This window comes from Labrus mixtus, chromosome 19 (genome assembly GCF_963584025.1).
Source record: "Labrus mixtus chromosome 19, fLabMix1.1, whole genome shotgun sequence".
Lineage (NCBI taxonomy): Eukaryota > Metazoa > Chordata > Actinopteri > Labriformes > Labridae > Labrus > Labrus mixtus.
The window spans coordinates 18,827,491-18,844,895 of NC_083630.1; the positions used below are offsets into that span (position 1 = coordinate 18,827,491).

At 40.7% G+C, this 17,405-nt stretch overlaps 1 protein-coding gene across 5 annotated transcripts in view; it reads right to left on the reverse strand.

Moving 5' to 3' along the window:
• The window catches only part of LOC132994582 (dnaJ homolog subfamily C member 13), a 33,093-nt gene extending 17,100 nt beyond the window's left edge, over positions 1-15,993 (reverse strand). For 2 of the 5 annotated variants that reach the window (XM_061065027.1, XM_061065026.1), the window contains exons 1-13: positions 15,835-15,992; positions 12,703-12,783; positions 4,799-4,874; positions 3,394-3,543; positions 2,906-2,947; positions 2,611-2,811; positions 2,315-2,521; positions 1,971-2,066; positions 1,657-1,748; positions 1,360-1,526; positions 535-614; positions 251-420; positions 115-147 (exon numbers count right to left, since the gene is read on the reverse strand). In XM_061065027.1, coding sequence (XP_060921010.1) covers positions 115-147; positions 251-420; positions 535-614; positions 1,360-1,526; positions 1,657-1,748; positions 1,971-2,066; positions 2,315-2,521; positions 2,611-2,811; positions 2,906-2,947; positions 3,394-3,543; positions 4,799-4,874; positions 12,703-12,770 — 1,382 coding nt within the window. In that variant the 5' untranslated portion in view covers positions 12,771-12,783; positions 15,835-15,992. Of the gene's footprint in view, positions 1-114; positions 148-250; positions 421-534; positions 615-1,359; positions 1,527-1,656; positions 1,749-1,970; positions 2,067-2,314; positions 2,522-2,610; positions 2,812-2,905; positions 2,948-3,393; positions 3,544-4,798; positions 4,875-12,702; positions 12,784-15,834 lie in introns of all 5 variants that reach the window. The other 3 variants (XM_061065030.1, XM_061065028.1, XM_061065029.1) reach the window with 2 other exon arrangements.
• Between the last annotated feature and the right edge of the window lie 1,412 nt (positions 15,994-17,405).

The window sequence follows — 17,405 nt, forward strand, 5'->3', positions numbered from 1 at the left end:
AAGAGGAGAATGCTGACCAGCAGACAGCTAACAAAGACTCTGGAGAACAAGAACAAGAAGGATAAGAAACAGACGGGCAAAAGGGCAGACTGAGATGTATGGATTCATATTTACGTTGCATCTGTGACTCCAGACCCTTGACCAGACCTTGGAATGACAGAGCATGCCTGTTACCAGCAGCTCTACAAAACATTTACTTTGCATAAATAAGAAATTCAAGTTTAACGAGAGATAACCACTGCATCCTTACTTAGGCAGCTGGGTGAAAGCCTGGAAGCCCGCCTTGGAGGCCACCAATCTTCGGATGGCCTGGAAGTGGCTCTCCAGCTCGGCGTTAAGTGCCGGCAGCTCGGCCTCCTGGGATAAAAGAGCCAGGATGGCGTTGTTGATGAGCTTCTCTTTGTTCTCGGAGAAAAGACCCTGAAGAGGAAAGGGGCGAGAAACAGAAAGAGATGAAGGCGAGGATATGAGCGGGAGTCCTCGTGCACAAGCAGATGGAAGGACGTAAATCACGCAGTAGGTGAACACACTCACATCTTGGGTTACTGCATGCAGCACTCCACTGTAGGATATGTTGGCGTTGAATCTGAACACTGCATCTGCAAAGTTTCCATCTAAGCAAAGGAAGGAGGGATGGAACAATTAACCCAAACAATAGATCATCTCAAAGTGAAACTAAGAGGCTATAGGCTCGGCAACAATGTGTTACCCAATCCCAATTTGGACCTCCTAACCCAATATTTGGTGTCTTTTGTTGCCGTGGTATCCAAACAGACATCTATATTTCATTATGGTTTGATGTTCACTAGAATCATATTGAATATATATATTTATAGTTTATAAGATTTTGAGTTAACTAACGGTTAAATGGTAGAAAGTCTTTGAGGACTCAGAAAAATAACTTTGAAGAACCAGCGACCTCGGAGGTTGTTTTTACTTTACTCAAAAAATGCTCATCTCTTTCACTCTTGTATTATAAGAGAAGTTTAAACTTGGGCTAGGTAGAGGTGTTTTGAGGCAAATGCTAATGTTAGCATGTTAACATTCTCATTAAAGCCATGCAAACATGCTGACAATTAGCAGAAATCCTGTTGATCATCTTCCACTGAAACACTTGAGCACACATTTCAGTTTGGATGACACAAACGGACATTTTTGATCTGATGTAGGCCGGATGACATTTACGGGATCATCAAAAAACACTAGGTTTCATCCTCCTCTGGTGTTAATGCATGTCAAAATATGGTGATGCTTGTATGGCTAACATTACACACCGGCTCAGTTATAAATCTCAAATGACGTGAAGCAATTTATAAAAGCTAGTTCATGAAAATCAGGAGACAAAGAGTTTGGTCTCACTTGGAGGTGCTGCCAGAAATTTCAGATGCAAACTCTCCACTTCCTCATCCACAGGCATGCTCAGTAGGCCCCATCTTTGTCCTCTCCTGGTGGGGGCCATTTTGACACACACATCCCTGTTGCCCGATGCTCGGACTCCATCGAGTAGGCTGGCCAAAAGGGAGTCCCTGCAGACACCAGATACACAGTCAGCTAAACGCATTAGAAACCATCTCTATAATGATGAACCAAAAACTGATCGCACGACAACATTATGTAAATAGAGAAACATGATTTGCATGCGTCAGGTCTATTTACCTTTCTGTGGAGGAAAACTTCCTGATCTGACCTCTGATGAACTCAACTGTGAACACCTGAGGGTTGTCTGCGTCACAGATGAGAGAAAATACCTGAAGGGAGATGGGTGACAAAAGGTTTAGGGAGGGGAGAACTCAAAACATATGTCTGATCAAAGCTGTGAACTCGTAGTGATGCAGTTCATCCATGATGAAACAAAGAGAGTGCAATTCATCTTTATCTTCACAGGAGTCAGACATGACAGCACTACATGTTTTGAATGGTCCTGCAGAAATGTCTTACGGAACGATGTCACAGTAGTTTAGAGTACGCACCTCTCCAAAGGGTTTGAGGGTGACTATGTTGTAGGAGGCTGGGTCTCTCTCCACTAGACACGTCTCTGTCAGGCAAAGAATACGCTTAACAGGCTCCTAAAGAAAGACAGAACAAACATGAGTCATAATGCTGACACATCTAAAACCTTTAGGGCTTTCATAGAAACCGCTTGGGAGCAGGATCTTGGTGAAAATGCTGTTGAAATATTCTGCTGGTTTCCAATATGACTGTTTAAACTTCCTATTGAAGACGGATGCGGTTTTTTGTAATGGTCAGGATAATAAGGAAATCCGGGTGCAGTTTGTGAAATTACTTCAATATTTGAGTTAAAGATCGCACTGACCGGGTGCCGAGAAGTGATCTTCTGCACCACAAACTCAGCCAGCGAGGTGATGCTCTCATCTGAGCTGTACTTTCCCAACCGGTCCGTCACAAAGTCCTCAAATGTCAGCGCCTCCTTCCGTAGCCGTAGCGTGATACCAATAAAGTTCCCGGCATGCTCTATGGCACTGCGGATGATTTCATCCCGGTTCTCCGAGGCAAACAGATGCTGGGAGAAAGAGGCAACAAGAAATGCTGTTAAGCCCTGAAGCATCCAGCGGACATAAACCCACACATACAAACTGTGCGGACACATACCAGCCTGCTGAAGCCCCCATACAGGATGCAGAATCCTCCCTGGTAATCGGAGACCTCCACGAAGCCCTCTACGTTTCGATAGTCATAGGAGCACACCACCCGGTTTGTGTGCGGGTCGATCTGGTCGATGCCGCCTGGCGTCACCTCTAAACTCACAGGCTTCCTCGCGTCACTCCAGTGGTGCTTGTAGCAGTTAAAACGCTGTTCGGCACACGTGTTGTACGATTCTCATTTTTGTGTCACAACAGAGGAAAACATAGACTCAGTTTTTATTTGTATAGATCGTGTAACTTACCCTGCCAGTTATCTTTCCCTCTGAAAACTCTGTTCTGAATCTCTGCGAACAAGAAAAAGATTGAAACAGAAAGTTATTACAACCTCTAAAATCATCTGTGTTTAACATCTGCATAATTCCAAAAACTGAAAATTTAGCCCATAACCTTTCTTGGTGCTTTTGCAAAAAGCCTCAGTAAAGGTAAATTGTTTCTTCACAGCAACACACTATCTGCTGATTCACGTCTGTGATAAACACCTACAGCGAGTCAAAGGGCTGTGTTGGCAAACACTGCATTCCCAAACAGTGCCTCGTATATTAAATGACTTTGCTGTTTCTGCAGTTTCCTTATAAGACCAAACAGGAAAACGTGCAGCCCATGACACGACCAGAAAGCACGGACAAGCCACATCAGAGACTAACTCTGAAAGCCTTTTTAATGTGTAACATGAGCATCTGGTTTTGTTCAGTCATTGTGTAGTGACGCAGCTGTGAGTGTTTTTCCTCACCAGTGCTTCTGTGAGCAGCTCCGTCCGATGCTCTGTGGAGAACTTGAGCGTTTCAGACTTCTTGCCGGTGCCTTTGCGGAATGTGAGGTTGAACTCCGTTCCCTGACCTTTTCCCACTGGGCCGATGCCACAGATGTCTCCATAAGGCCACTGGCGACACAAAAAGCAACATCACAGGGATGAACACTTGGGTAAATTCAGACAGAGGCAGGGTACACACATTCTTAAACAGCCATTCTATTTGGTATTCATCAACTCTGTATGAATTATTTAAAACCATAGAGTCTAGACTATATAAAACGTTGGATTGGTCTCAGAGGCGTCAAAACGTTAGAGTTGTGATGAAGCCAAACGATGGCGGTAGCCATATTGGAAATAATGACCTCAACTAAGCAGTAATGGGATGAAGCTGAAGTGAACTGGCAAACAGCTAAAAGACCATCTGTCAGTCAAGTGCCTAACTATGCATAACTCTATTTTTCACATTTTAACCCCCTGGACAGTTTTTACCAATAATGGAAAAAGAGCTACAGAGACCAAATCCAGACAAAAAAAATATTTATTTATGCTGTAAAATTTTGTAAAAGAAAGGCTCTAACAGGGATTCCTTGGCTTTTAGAGCCCGCCTCTAGTGGACAGTCGAGGAACTGCAGTTTTTTGCACTTCCACATTGGTTTTATTTTCATTATCAGAGGTTGCTGCTTGCTTAAACACATTATAATAGTGGATTATTAGCAGATATAAGTGCTTCAAATGAGTGAAATTGTCAATGACTGACACTCATCCTGTGTGAGCAGCGTTCAGGATAAAAAAAGTGAATGACTTATAATTTAGTAAACATGAAAAAATATAAAATATTTGTAATTGGTTATAAATTCTGTACACTGACAATAACTTACTATGTCCTTCTAACTGTGAAAGTTACATTACTATATGTTATAAACAGGTAATTGGTAATCTACTGCTTATTATTGGTTACCAGTGTTATTTTTACAGCATTAAGTGTACTTATTCCTTATTACTTTTAAACAACCATGATGCTGTTTTTTTACATCCGTTTGTCTGACTGGGTCTGATACTGAGTCAGGTTTACTTTGTAATTGATATTGTATACAGCATGTTTCATGTTCTAATCAGTGTCAAGACATGCTGCTGCATATTTAATCGCTGTAGAACCAAAAGCTTATTTAACAGCTGAGCACACGTAATACAAAAAAAAAAGAGCAGCGTTTGAGCTTTTGAAGAGACAGCAATGTGCTGAAGCCTGCAAATGGATTTTTAAGTGTGACATGCATCCGAGAGCAGCGCGTCCCACAAGCATCTGTGAGACACTGATAGCACGAGCAAAGACGAGCTGTAGCCGCTTCATTCAGGAACCTCTCTGACAGGCTGCATACTCACTGACCTGATTTGTTACTTCTAGCGTGGTTGGGTTGTAAGTGGTGATGCCATGCGTCCCCACTGAGAAGACTCGCTTGTACCTGGAACACAAGAGGAGGAATGAGTCAGACACCACAGCCCACTCGCCGTCGCCATCCCCGCTTGCAAATGAGAGCAATGCCTACACTAGCACAGGAAGTCAAATAAGATTAGATTAGCATTCAGTGTTTGAAAAAAAGCTTTCTAGCATTACTAAGCTAACAGATCCTGTTAGCCCTGATAACTCTGTAATCAACTGTCCCAACTTGTGTTTTCAAAATGTGTCCCCACAAAGTCATAAAGCTCCATTACAGTACGCCTGAAAGAGGGCAGAGCGGGGTAAGAAAAAGAACAATTTGCCTCCATATTTAGGTGCTCTGTAAGATAATCATAAGTCAAGGACAGGTGACATCAGCAGGGCTCAGTTAGCTGATGATATCATCCGCAGGCAGGTCGTCAGGTTCCAGACATTTTTATGAGGCAATGGATGAGATAATGCACACAAAGAGAATAGATGATGAGAACAGATTACCGTCTGCCACAGTGAATAGCTACACTGAGAGTCATTAAAAGTGATATTAATTTTATACAGACTTGTAATCCCAGAATGAGACAACTGGAGCTGTGATTAAAGCTGCAACTGACCATGTCAATCATCCTTCTTGTTAATTGATTACCCTTCTGTCTGTAAAATGTAAGACATTTAAAGCATTTTTTTTTTTTTTACAATTATTGGTAATTTTCCAAAATCAAGATTTAACATTTCTTGGGTTGTCCACAACTCAAAGATAGTCAGTCTCCATTTACTGTATAGAGGTGTAAAGAAAACATAAAATATTCAGATTTCAAAAAGGTATACAATTTGTGTTTTAAAGGAGGTGTTCCCACAACCAACTCTCATTTAAAAAAATAAAATAAACATAAAAATCCCACACACTCCTCTTGCTAAGCATCACAAATTTGTTAGAAAAAATCTCAACGTTTTAGCAAGTTGAGTTTGACACTTGAGTTCAAAATTAATCAGAAAATTTAGGCTATTTTCCTTAAAAATTACTTGAACTAGGTTTGAGGGTTGGGGGTCACAGGGTAGCTCACGATAAGATACGTTACCACATGATACCTTACGATAACGGTAATATCACGATACAGCCGTTCTGCAATAATCGATATATTGCTAGACAATCTTAAAATGATGTATCACGATATCTGATGAACTGAAGAATATAAAAATGCCCTTCCATCAAGCTTCTGACTGTGCTTTCCTTTTACTACATTATGTCTCGGAGCGATCTTCAAAGGAAATATCACACCCACATTCTGTGAGTCACTGACACTGAAACAACTAACACCAATTCATCTGAAATGTTATGAGAGCGGGGCTTTCTCACATAGTAGGAAGGAAGTGTGAAATTCTACTTGGCCGGCCTTTCTGCACGTTACACCAAGTCTATAAGTGTGCATGTTTCTGAGTGTGTGTCAACATGCGGGCATATCGTCACATAGTGAGCTTCCTCACATCCAGGCGGGTTTTTCATTTGGAAAACGGGCCATTGATCATTTTTGGTGATGTGAAGATTTATGTTTGGTGCAGTTAAAGTTTGAAGAGAGGGGTGTGTAGGACATATAAGTCCATCTATGCACAACAGTGTTTCCCCTAGGTTTACAGCGTTGGGGGGGTGGGGACAAGCCGACATGCCGACACAAACACTTGAAGGAATCTTGGTGTTCATGTGTTACTTTTAATGACAGCTGTCCTTTTCTATCGGAAAGGTATCCTTAAATTACTTCTTTCCCTGATTTGCGACTCTATCCACTATCCTATCCCTACAATAAAAGGCATAAAAAGCCCAAAAATAAATCTTAAAAAAACTAAAATAATATTTTTTTATTTTTTTACTTGACCTTCGGGGGGGCGGGCCGCCCCCCTAATATAATGGTAGGGGAAACACTGCACAAGATGTTCTTTTAGCACCTCCACAGCACCATTAGCCTGCACACTGAACATGCTGACTCGGCTCCTTTCTTTCTCGCATATCCTCATTAGGCCTGGACAACATTAACAGCTCTACTTAAGTTCCCACAGTCCCGTCAAATAGAAGAGTAAAAGGAAGTCAAACTGAAAGCGTACTTCCTTATAATACATTTAATACTTGTGTACAGAGATCACAGCTAACATAAAGAGACAGGTCATGCAGCGGCTTGAGGCGAGGCTACGGTGGAATATTCAGTGCCACAGTCAGTGTCCTTCCTTTTATTATACTCGTGTCATGTCCATTTTTGGTAGAAAGCCTCCGACCTTCTCTGTCCCCACGGAGAGTTCCTCTCCACTGTTCACGTCTCTTATCATGTTGGGCCACATAGTCTTAGACCACGGCTCAGTCCTGCTCCTGGGTTCTCTCTCTCTCTCTCTCTCTCTCTCTCTCTCTCTCTCTCTCTCTCTCTCTCTCTCTCTCTCTCTCTCTCTCTCTCTCTCTCTCTCTCTCTCTCTCTCTCTCTCTCTCTCTCTCTCTCTCTCTCTCTCTCTCTCTCTCTCTCTCTCTCTCTCTCTCTCTCTCTCTCTCTCTCTCTCTCTCTCTCTCTCTCTCTCTCTCTCTCTCTCTCTCTCTCTCTCTCTCTCTCTCTCTCTCTCTCTCTCTCTCTCTCTCTCTCTCTCTCTCTCTCTCTCTCTCTCCACTGCTTGACCTTGGTGTTAAGTGGCTGGCTAAACTGGGTGTCAGCACAAGCCTAGTTAATTATTTATTCTTTGTCGGGTGATTGTTTTGATCTTAATTCTACTTTAGTACAGAAACGATATCCAACCCTCCGTTGTTCGTGTGTTTACAAGGCACAGTGGACCATTTCATATCTGAACTGGATCTTTTCTTTGTTTTGCTGGAAGTCAAACACTTTTAAAACTTTGTTACATTTTTCTAAAATCTGAGAACTTTTTGATTACTTCATTCTTTGAATTTAATCAGTTTTTAAAACACTATTAATAATTCATTTAGTCTATTTCTTATTTGAACTATGTTTAATTTTTACGTCTTAGTTTTGCCTAATGATGTTTTTCCATGCTCATTGTAAAGCACGTTGAATGCTTCACGTTTGAGTGGTGCTTTGTAAATAAACTGGCCTTGCCTATTTATTTTTTCAATAGTGACACATGAATAGAAACGTTCACCCTTTCAGAAGCGACGTCCAATGAATGGTTCGGTTCATGCGTGTTTTAAAACCAAAGCTAATTTTCATCAGGCTAGTCACATGATGAGCATCAGTGGTTCAAGCGTTTACTAACAAGTCACAGATTATCTGAAAATCAGTGCCGTAAAATAATCAAAAACAAAGTCAACAGCTGTCCATGACAAAACAGAAAATGTGAAATCACAGAAATTAAACCAAGAATGTACTTTATTCAATACTCTAATTGTGGAGTATTAATCAAAGCAGATTCTGGTCACACATGCATAACAGCATTAAGTAGATCATGAGGAAGGATCCTCTGAAACACAACAAGAAAGAAAGACTCTGTTAACACAAATGCATCAAGTCCCCTTTTAGACGCCTCCAAGTAACGCACTTAAAGGTCACTTATTATGCAAAATACACTTCACCATGTTTTTTTAGAGAATCATTTAAACTTGTTGGAAAGGAGGATAATATGTGACCTTTATCTATAAGGAGAGTGCACAATGTACAATCCTACATGCATTTTGCCCTATACATAAGAAAACGGTTACCATTGTTCAGTCTTACTGTACAATGTGTCTTTGGAGCTTTTCCTTCCACTTCCAGGGTTTCGTAATGCATCACATTAAGCAACTTCCTGTGTCTCACTAAACCCTCTTAACAACGGCATTTCTCCTTTAAACATATATCTGTAGTAAAAAAAAAACTCAGAGCTGAAGATTTGTATGACTGCATAAAAAGCTACGAAAACACAGAATAATCTCCAACACAAAACTGAACACACACTCGATTTCATACATTCAATAAATGGTGGAAAGAGCGCTGAATGTGAGCACAATGTACAATGACGGGAACAACTAAAAAGACTGAAAGTCTTGATATGCTTATCACAAGGAACAGCTTGAGCATGGGTCAAAAAAAATGGGCCTCCTTATTTCATAGTAAATTAAAACAAAGATTCAAAAGATGTACTCTGCATGCTAATGATCGGGAAAAAGTGGAGAGATATGCTGTGCTTGAAAATCAACGCCCTTAAATAATGACACGGTGATCTCTACAATAATTCCATTTAAGAAAGCATGAAAGCATCCCTCATCAGGAAACAGACACAAATCAAATGTCCTCTATGAGTGGGAGTCACAAGACTTGAATTGAACCTGATTATGAGCAAAGAGAGAGAGAGAGAGAGATAGAGAGAGAGAGAAAATGGGAAACATGCAGTTATAACACTAAACACCACAGCAGCTAACGTCTTCCATCGTTTCAGGCTCGCTCTCAGACCACTAGTGATTTTTTTTTTTTTACAAATTTGATTATGTCACCAAAGAATCTGAAACATCAAGACAAATTTGTTGACAAGACTTGGAAAGGAAACCAGACAGAAGTAAGGGGAAACAACAGATCAACAAGACGTCAACATGGCTCCATGGAGATGACTGATTTTCCACTTTACTGTATCTCCAGACCAGTCTGTCATATACTGACAAAAATACATTTGAGCACCTGAGTCAAACTTACTGACGCTGAGGTCTGAATATTCTACATGCATTTTAATCAAAGGAAACCTAAATACATTCATATGTAATGTATTCCACAGATTAGGAGTTAAAGGTTCTCTGCATGTTGGACTAGTTCTTGAAGAACTTGGCACTTCCAGTGATGCTGAATACTGTCTGACATCCTCACTATTCAAAGCACAAGTACTCTTTATACATAGCTAAAGGGGAAAGCTAATCACAGAGGAGCCTAATTAAAGTTGACTATGGGGAACGTGTTCTGTATTCACAGTGAAGAGCTGGGCACGGTTACTGTTTAAAGGGAATATCCGCCACATGTTTCGTGTCCATCCGAAGGTGTTGACAGACTAATTAAGGCAATGCATTTCTAATTGAGCCTATAAGCTGTTTTCTCTTGAAAATGTCTGTCACTAGGTGGGGGTCTCAGGAGGAAAGATGTGATGTTATAAAGATGCTACAGAAATCCAAAATTGAAGACAAAGCAACAGAGTCTGACACTAGAATGACAGTTTTTTTGCATTTTGACATATACACAGTATCAACGAACGAGTGGAACAGAACATACTGGAAAATATAAAGAGTTTGAAGCAGCTTCATAACTAATGATCCAAAAACCCCCACCAGCGTGCTCGCAGCTCATCTGACTTCATGCAGAAATTTGACCAGGGGGCTGGGAGAAAAATCCCTGGTAAAGTTTGGGTGTTAGCATTCAGACATGCAGCTCACCCAGGAAAATGTCCAGGTCTTTTTTAGGAGCTTTGTGCATAACTGACAACATTGACTTAATCAAAATCCTCTCGCTGTGGACATATGTTGTTAGTGCAGACCTACATGCTGCAGGATGCATTTTTGGCCAGCACAATTCTTCAGCCATGTAGTAGGCTTAACACTAACACTAATTAAATGTATCATTGCCCAACGCATCCTGTTCAAAGATATTCTTTGTCATCTCTGTTATGACCCAATCGCTGCAGGTTCGACTCCTTGGCCCTTTGACGCATGTCTATCCCACCTTTTCCCTCACACATCTCCCGTCTCTTCAGCTGTCCTATCACTGAGGTAAGAAAGGCCAACAATGATTCTGGAGCAACCGAGCTAGTTTGCAAAACACGCTATGCAGAGACTGGAAACCCAAGCCGAAATAGCATGTTGCCCTGATAATGAAATATCAGTGAGCTCAAGTGATGGCGCTGGTTTCTGGAAAGGCAACCAAAAGACACACAGAACCTCAGCCTGATCTTGAGGCAATGTTCACACTGTACAACTAACTTGGACGAATATGAATGATTAGGTAGAAAATGTGCAAATAATTCCCTTGATTTGAAATGTTCAATGGCTTCCTGAACCACACAAAGGCCATGGTTGGTAGAACAATTTGGCAAAACTTGGCATATGTAGTATGTACTAGGTATCTATGTATCTTTAGTACTATAAATGAATCTTGAATGTTTCTCTTACCTAAGAGAGAATTGATTTACACCATACAAACGGTATAATTAGATGATTAACTATACTATCTGATGTTGGTATGAAGATAGATAAAAACTTCTCTCTCTTTCTGTTGGGCTCTCTTAATGACATGTTCTATTTTCAGAAAGCTGCTGTAGCAGATCTTGTCAATTGCCCATTTTTTATGAGACTGCTGTCAAAAGTTAATCTCATACACTCTCGTCTCCAACTCTACCTATGCTTCGCTGACAGACCACAATATTACATTACACCAGCATACAAAAGTTTAATTTTCATTTCCTGGTTGCACACTTGCTGTAGTCCTGCACTCTCTCGTCTTTCTTTGTCTTTCTCTCCTCCTTTGGGAGAGTCTGTCCTATTCCTTTAAATATTAATAACAATACATTTCCACTTGTGAGACCCATGTCCAATGCAGGTCAGAGGCAGCTTCACAGACACAGTTCAGGCAACATGTTTAACCCATCAGATCAACCATTAACGCAGGTTTTTTTTTCTGCATCACCGGGTTATTCTGTCTGCATGGGGGATCGTTCTCTAATGTCCACCACACGCATACATCAACACTCGACTCTGACGGACACTTCAGGAAGCATTAGCAGGATGAAGCTCTGCTGATGGCTAATGCTCTGCAGCCAGGCTTAAGTTACCTAAGTCAATGGCAGACGGCCTTAATGGGACAAAGACATTTAGAAAGCAGGTATTGGTAACCTGATCCCTCGTGCTCACTATTCACTGGAACTAGATCTGAGAGCCACCAAGCATCTACATGCACTCCTATGTACTTTTAAGTCTATATTTGACCAAATGCTTAACATTATATCGTGTATAATTGGGATGGGACAAAATATTGATATAGCCATGTATCATCGTCCTGACTCGTGTGATAAAATAACCGAATGGCTAATGTCAAATATTAATATTTTAATTTTTAAAAAATGTCTTAACAGATTTCTCTGGCAATTTGAGTCACCACTACTCCACGCCCCCTCACAGCGGTGCTTATGACAGCAATGAGGGTAACGGTAAAGGAAGTTAATTGGCTTAAGAAGAAGCTGACAGCAGTATAAAGAAGAAGAAGACATCGGGATAACGTTGGACGGCAGTGAAGAAATGATACGAGATGAAGCATGACAAGGCAATTGTCTAGTTGCAATATATCAGTTATTGCAGACTCGCTTTATTGTAATATAATTCCTATCGTGATGAAGTGATTATAATGAAAAAACTAGAAAATTAAAATGTAATAAAGTGTGTATAACTAGTAGTTTAATCTATAACAATAAAACTGCATACTGTATGACGCTAAATAGGTAGGAACTTCCTGGATTATTCGTAGCCTCAGGTGAAGTATTTTTTTCCTGCTTTTGTTTTCATACAATACATGAATGTCAATACTCTAGAGACCTCATCAAGCTTACATCTAGTTCTACCAGTACTTGTTTGTTAGTGTTACGTTTTACAAGACAGTGCAGCTTGAGAGAAAACAACAACGCCGCCACCACCACCGCTGAGTGACTCCTGAGGGTGGTCTGCAGAGCTCCTATCCCCGGCTAATATGAGGAAACCAACACAATGGAATCACTGAGTCAGGGTTTCACGAGTTTTCTAAACTGTTTGTAAGAAGGTTACAAAAGGAAAAGATTAGGTCAAATTTCCTTAGAAAAGTGACACAAAAAAAGGATTATTAAATTGCCAACAGCTTTGAAATCCTAAAAAACAAACAAGTCGTGGCTCTTACTTTCCCCTCCAGGAGTGTTTGGTGGTGTAGAAACAGGCCAGGTCTGTGTTTTCTTTGACGACATTCATCTTTTCACAGGACCTAAAGAAACAGAAGAAATGTTTTAATGATGAGGATCACAAAGCAAACCTTCACTTCTAAAGTTTCAAGAGACAGTAGGATTTCATCTTCCTTTGAGCTAAATTTCAGGCAAAGACTTTCATTTAGTTGCACGGCAGAGAGACAGAATGACAGCCCATGGCCTACAGTGTCAGCACATCACTGCATCTTTAAAAGTCATTACTACAACAAGTTTATGTAACACACATTCCAATATACAGCCACACACGCTTCACACAGTCATTCAGTATTTTGCATGTTTAAGGGAAAGACTCCCACCAGACTCTCCTTGGACTACAAAACCAATTCTGAGTAAACTGTGATTCTTTAACAGCAGAGCGTAGACCACCTCTCCAAGACGGACTGATTCTTCACGGTCATCACTCACATATGAGCCATGCAGCATCATGGCAGCTGGTAGCACTAATGCATCCCTTTCACAGGCTTGAGATGCTCTGATTCCGAACCATCATGGGAAATGCCTCAGATTCAAACTTAATGCGTGAAGAAAATATTGATATACTTCAGTAAACAGTTGAGATGAGACAGATCTGATCAAATATCGCTATCGGGTCTGATGCTGGCGTAATTTACGTATTTACATGTTATGCAAAAAAATGATGTGGCGTTCATTTTCTGGATTCATTTTTCATGTTTTACAAAAGGTTTAACCTAAGCCAGGACATACAACAGTGTCCGCAATCATGTTACATCATAGCATACAGTGTTGTTTTTTTAGTTTACACCATCAGGGATGAAAAAACGCTGCCATAGCATCTTTAAAAAGAGGAATACTTAAATAATCGCTGAGATAAAACAAGCATTCTCAGTCTGATTTTCCAGACACAAAAAAGGACACAACAGTGCTCTAGCTGAGCATTTGTAAACAAAGTATGGGGCAAAGCCAGTGTGGCCTATTGATCCTTTAAGATGTAAAGGGGTTTGGCTTATGACTAACTGTTTTGTCCATTGTCAAGACAGATGCTCCAAAACCTGGAGAACAGATTAACCAGTTTACGTGTCTTTGTAACTAAATCTGATGAGTTTCCTTTCCCAAAAAAAGAAAAAACCCCAAAGCATTGGCGTATTTGGCCAGATGGAGAGTAATACTCAGTGACAGATTGTTTTAAACAAAAAAAAAAGATAGAGGCACGAAAGACAAACCAGTAGACAGAACAGAATAAAGAAAAATAGAGCGAATAGCCGCCTCTCTCATCCTCAGTGCAGTAATTTGCTGGCGGCTGCACTGTGACAAGGGGAACCTGTGTCAGCACTCTGCCAGGATCCTGGAAATATCTGACTCCTGTTTTCCTTCCTCTGCATGTCAGTGAGCAGCTGAAGCAAGGAACAAAAAAAACCTAAATGAAGGAATCCACATTCAACTGAAAAAAAAAGCCACTTTCCGGCTCTACAACACTGTATGATGATTTTTAAAATAAGCCACAAACGTAAATCTCCATCATTGATGCATCATTGGTGCTGCAGAAACAAAGGCCCAAGGAACAGTCAGAGCCAAGTTTTGCATCAACTGTTTTTTTTTTCTTCTTCTTTCAAACGCTCATTCATGGAGCTGCATAATGAATCTAATCCAAGGCAGGGAGCTGATGGAATGCACAATAGGAGACGTTAGCAGCGAGTAATGCACAGTGTGCCCTTTGCTGCTGCAGAGGGCAGTACAGTTTTATTGTATTACAGTGATGTGTGCACTGAGAGCGGTGTAAAAAGGCAAGGCAGACTCCACGCAGGATTGGGTCATGTGATTTCCCCTCCCAACCATTTCTGCTTGCATGTATGCAGATCAATAGAACGTAAATCACGAGTTACACTTGATTTGAGTTTTGCTTAGAAAAAAAGAAAGAAAGAAAAACAGGTAAATATATAGAACCAGCCCCAAAGAAAGGCACACACCATTGACAGAATAACTTGTTCCAGACAGGTCTCACAACTTTCTAGAGACTTTGACAAACACAGCTTCAGGTCAATGTGAATGCAGTCGTTACAAATGGATAGCTGATAGTAAGCATGTGCTTCAACCAAGAAGCATGACAACAGCATTGTATTATCTCCATGAAGAACTAAAACAAGGCGGTTAATCGCATAGGATGCACAGACTCACGTCGACTCTAGCCACAGGGTACACGTGGATGTGATATTGTTATCTACTCACCACAGAAAAATATGTTTTATAGTTTAAAAACGATAAACATGGGAAGACTGCTTCAGCATATGTGAGGGTACAAGGGTTAAACTATCATGTGCCATTTTACAGCCTTAACCATATTTTGCATCTCCTGTTAAAATTATATTGAATCCACCACCATCACACTGGAAATGTGTGAAGTAAGACACAAGCAGTACACTGAATACTGACTTAACCAAAACATGACGCTTCTGCTGAAATGCGGGTTTCTTCTTGTTGCATTTTCTGCACTGAAGAGATGTTGCAATGTCCTCCACAAATGTTAGCCAATTACATGAAGCAATCCCAAGAAAAAGGGACGCAAACTTCACATCTCACGTTGTTTTTGCAAAGGAATTGGTGAGCAACTTGCTTTCACAATGTTGGAAACCTGCAGGCCACAAGACACACGAGGATTTAAACGAAGCTTTAAAACAGATAATTGTAAATCGTTGGTGCATTTGAGGATGTGTTGACCCCCCCACACACACACCCACCTGTCAAGACAATCCATGACAAGCAGCATAAACGTTACCTGAGTCTGAGACGCAAACTAGCCTGCTTCATTGCAGAGGGGCCTACACGGTTCACTGTCCGGCTAAAAACAAGCACGACAGCTCCGTTGCTGCAATGTTGACGCCAATGGTCAACACCAGCAGACTAACAAACAACCAAGACACCTTTGTTATCTTTGTTGTTTGTCATATGCAGATTAGGGGTTGTGCCTGGCTACTGTTAAGTTAGCCATCAGCTAACGGCTAAACTAGCTGGTCGCGTTAGCATCAGGGTTCAATCAAGCAAACATGGAGAGCACGGCTTGAAGAAAAGTGGCAGCTGGTAGCGAGTGCATTTACCTGTAAAATTGCTATCAGGTGTTATTCGTAGCCGTCCCTTAGCCCCCCACCCTCCTTCTGAATGCAACCGGTGCTGCTCAGTATTCCCAGTCTGACGCTGAAGGTGCTCAGTTACGGCGTATTCCCCCCGACAGGGCTCAGGACGCTGCCATATTCCTGATACCAAAAAAAGTGTGCCACTGCGCATGCGCGAGGCCTGCCTGTCATGCGGCTGTCAGCTGATTGGTGTGTCGGCACGAGGATTTGTGGAGAAACCTGACCGGAGATCGGGTTTTGATAACTATTTCCTGTGTTTGTATTCATACATACAGTCGAAACTGACCTCGAAACAGTTTATCCTTTCGGGCTTATGCGGACTAACTCCACAAAAGTAGAATCTTCTGTTTCCATTTGGCGTCATTTTATAGCTACTAATTATAGGGAACGAGAGTCCTTAATGAAATATATAGATCACAATATATTTTTCATCCACCAGATAATAAAATACAGAGTTATATTTGCAATAATCTGATTTTTAAACTCAGTCTGTTATTACTGTTTTTTTTTTTTTTTAGATAATATAACCTAGTGAATTGCTCTGATGAAACAGAAAGTCAACTTAATTGCTTAAAGTTCTGTCATTATTTTTTTTTTTTAGTGACATAGGAAAGATGAGGTGAAGATAACCCTCAAATGCATATTTAACCATTCATTATTTTGTCTGCAGCTTTGGTAGCCTTGCAAGTATACCTGCTGAGTAAAACGATACAACTATAAATGTTATCCTGCCCCCTAGGGACATCAATGCAGCAATACTATCTCTGGTCAGGGTACAATTTATTATTTTACAGTAGGCCATCTTCTGCTGTTAAAGTAAAAAAAATTACAACTTCAGTCCTACATGAAGATTGTAGACCAAGACATACAACCACACTCACAAAGTAAATGGCTAAAGCTACACATACACTCTTGCATCTGCAGACAGGTATATTTAACTAGTCATTAAAAGTCATTAAAAAAAAACAACATTACATTTTCAAAATAAGTTTCCTGATCTTCATCATTTACATTCATTTGGGTCTTTGTACTTTAAAGAGACACCTGTAAAGTGTATTTTTTCTGTAAAATCCTGTCCAGCATATCAAGTTTTAATTTAAGGATTGGGTTTTTATTTTATTTTTTTCTGTTTTATTATTTTCTCATGCATACTCTTACTGACTCACATTCACTATTTTTCTTGGTTTGCCATGGTGGTCTAGACAGGCTGCAAAAAAAATCTAAGTTTCTGCCACAAGATCTCCAAAGAGTCATGAAGAAAAGTATCCAACATTACCGACCACTGTACAGAAGCATCAACACATACAGTATGCTCACAAACTCTGAAAGGAGCTGTCAATGACTTGTATCCCTTTAAATAAAGATTTTAACCCATGATATCCCTGTTGAAGTGACTCACCTGGATTGAAGGTAAAGGGGAAACATCTTTGCCTCTGTGACTGACTGATGTTACACACTGAACTTGAGCAGGGCAGACAGAACTGGTCACGTTATAAGGCATCTGATTTGGTGACCAACCATGCGCCGCCCGTTAG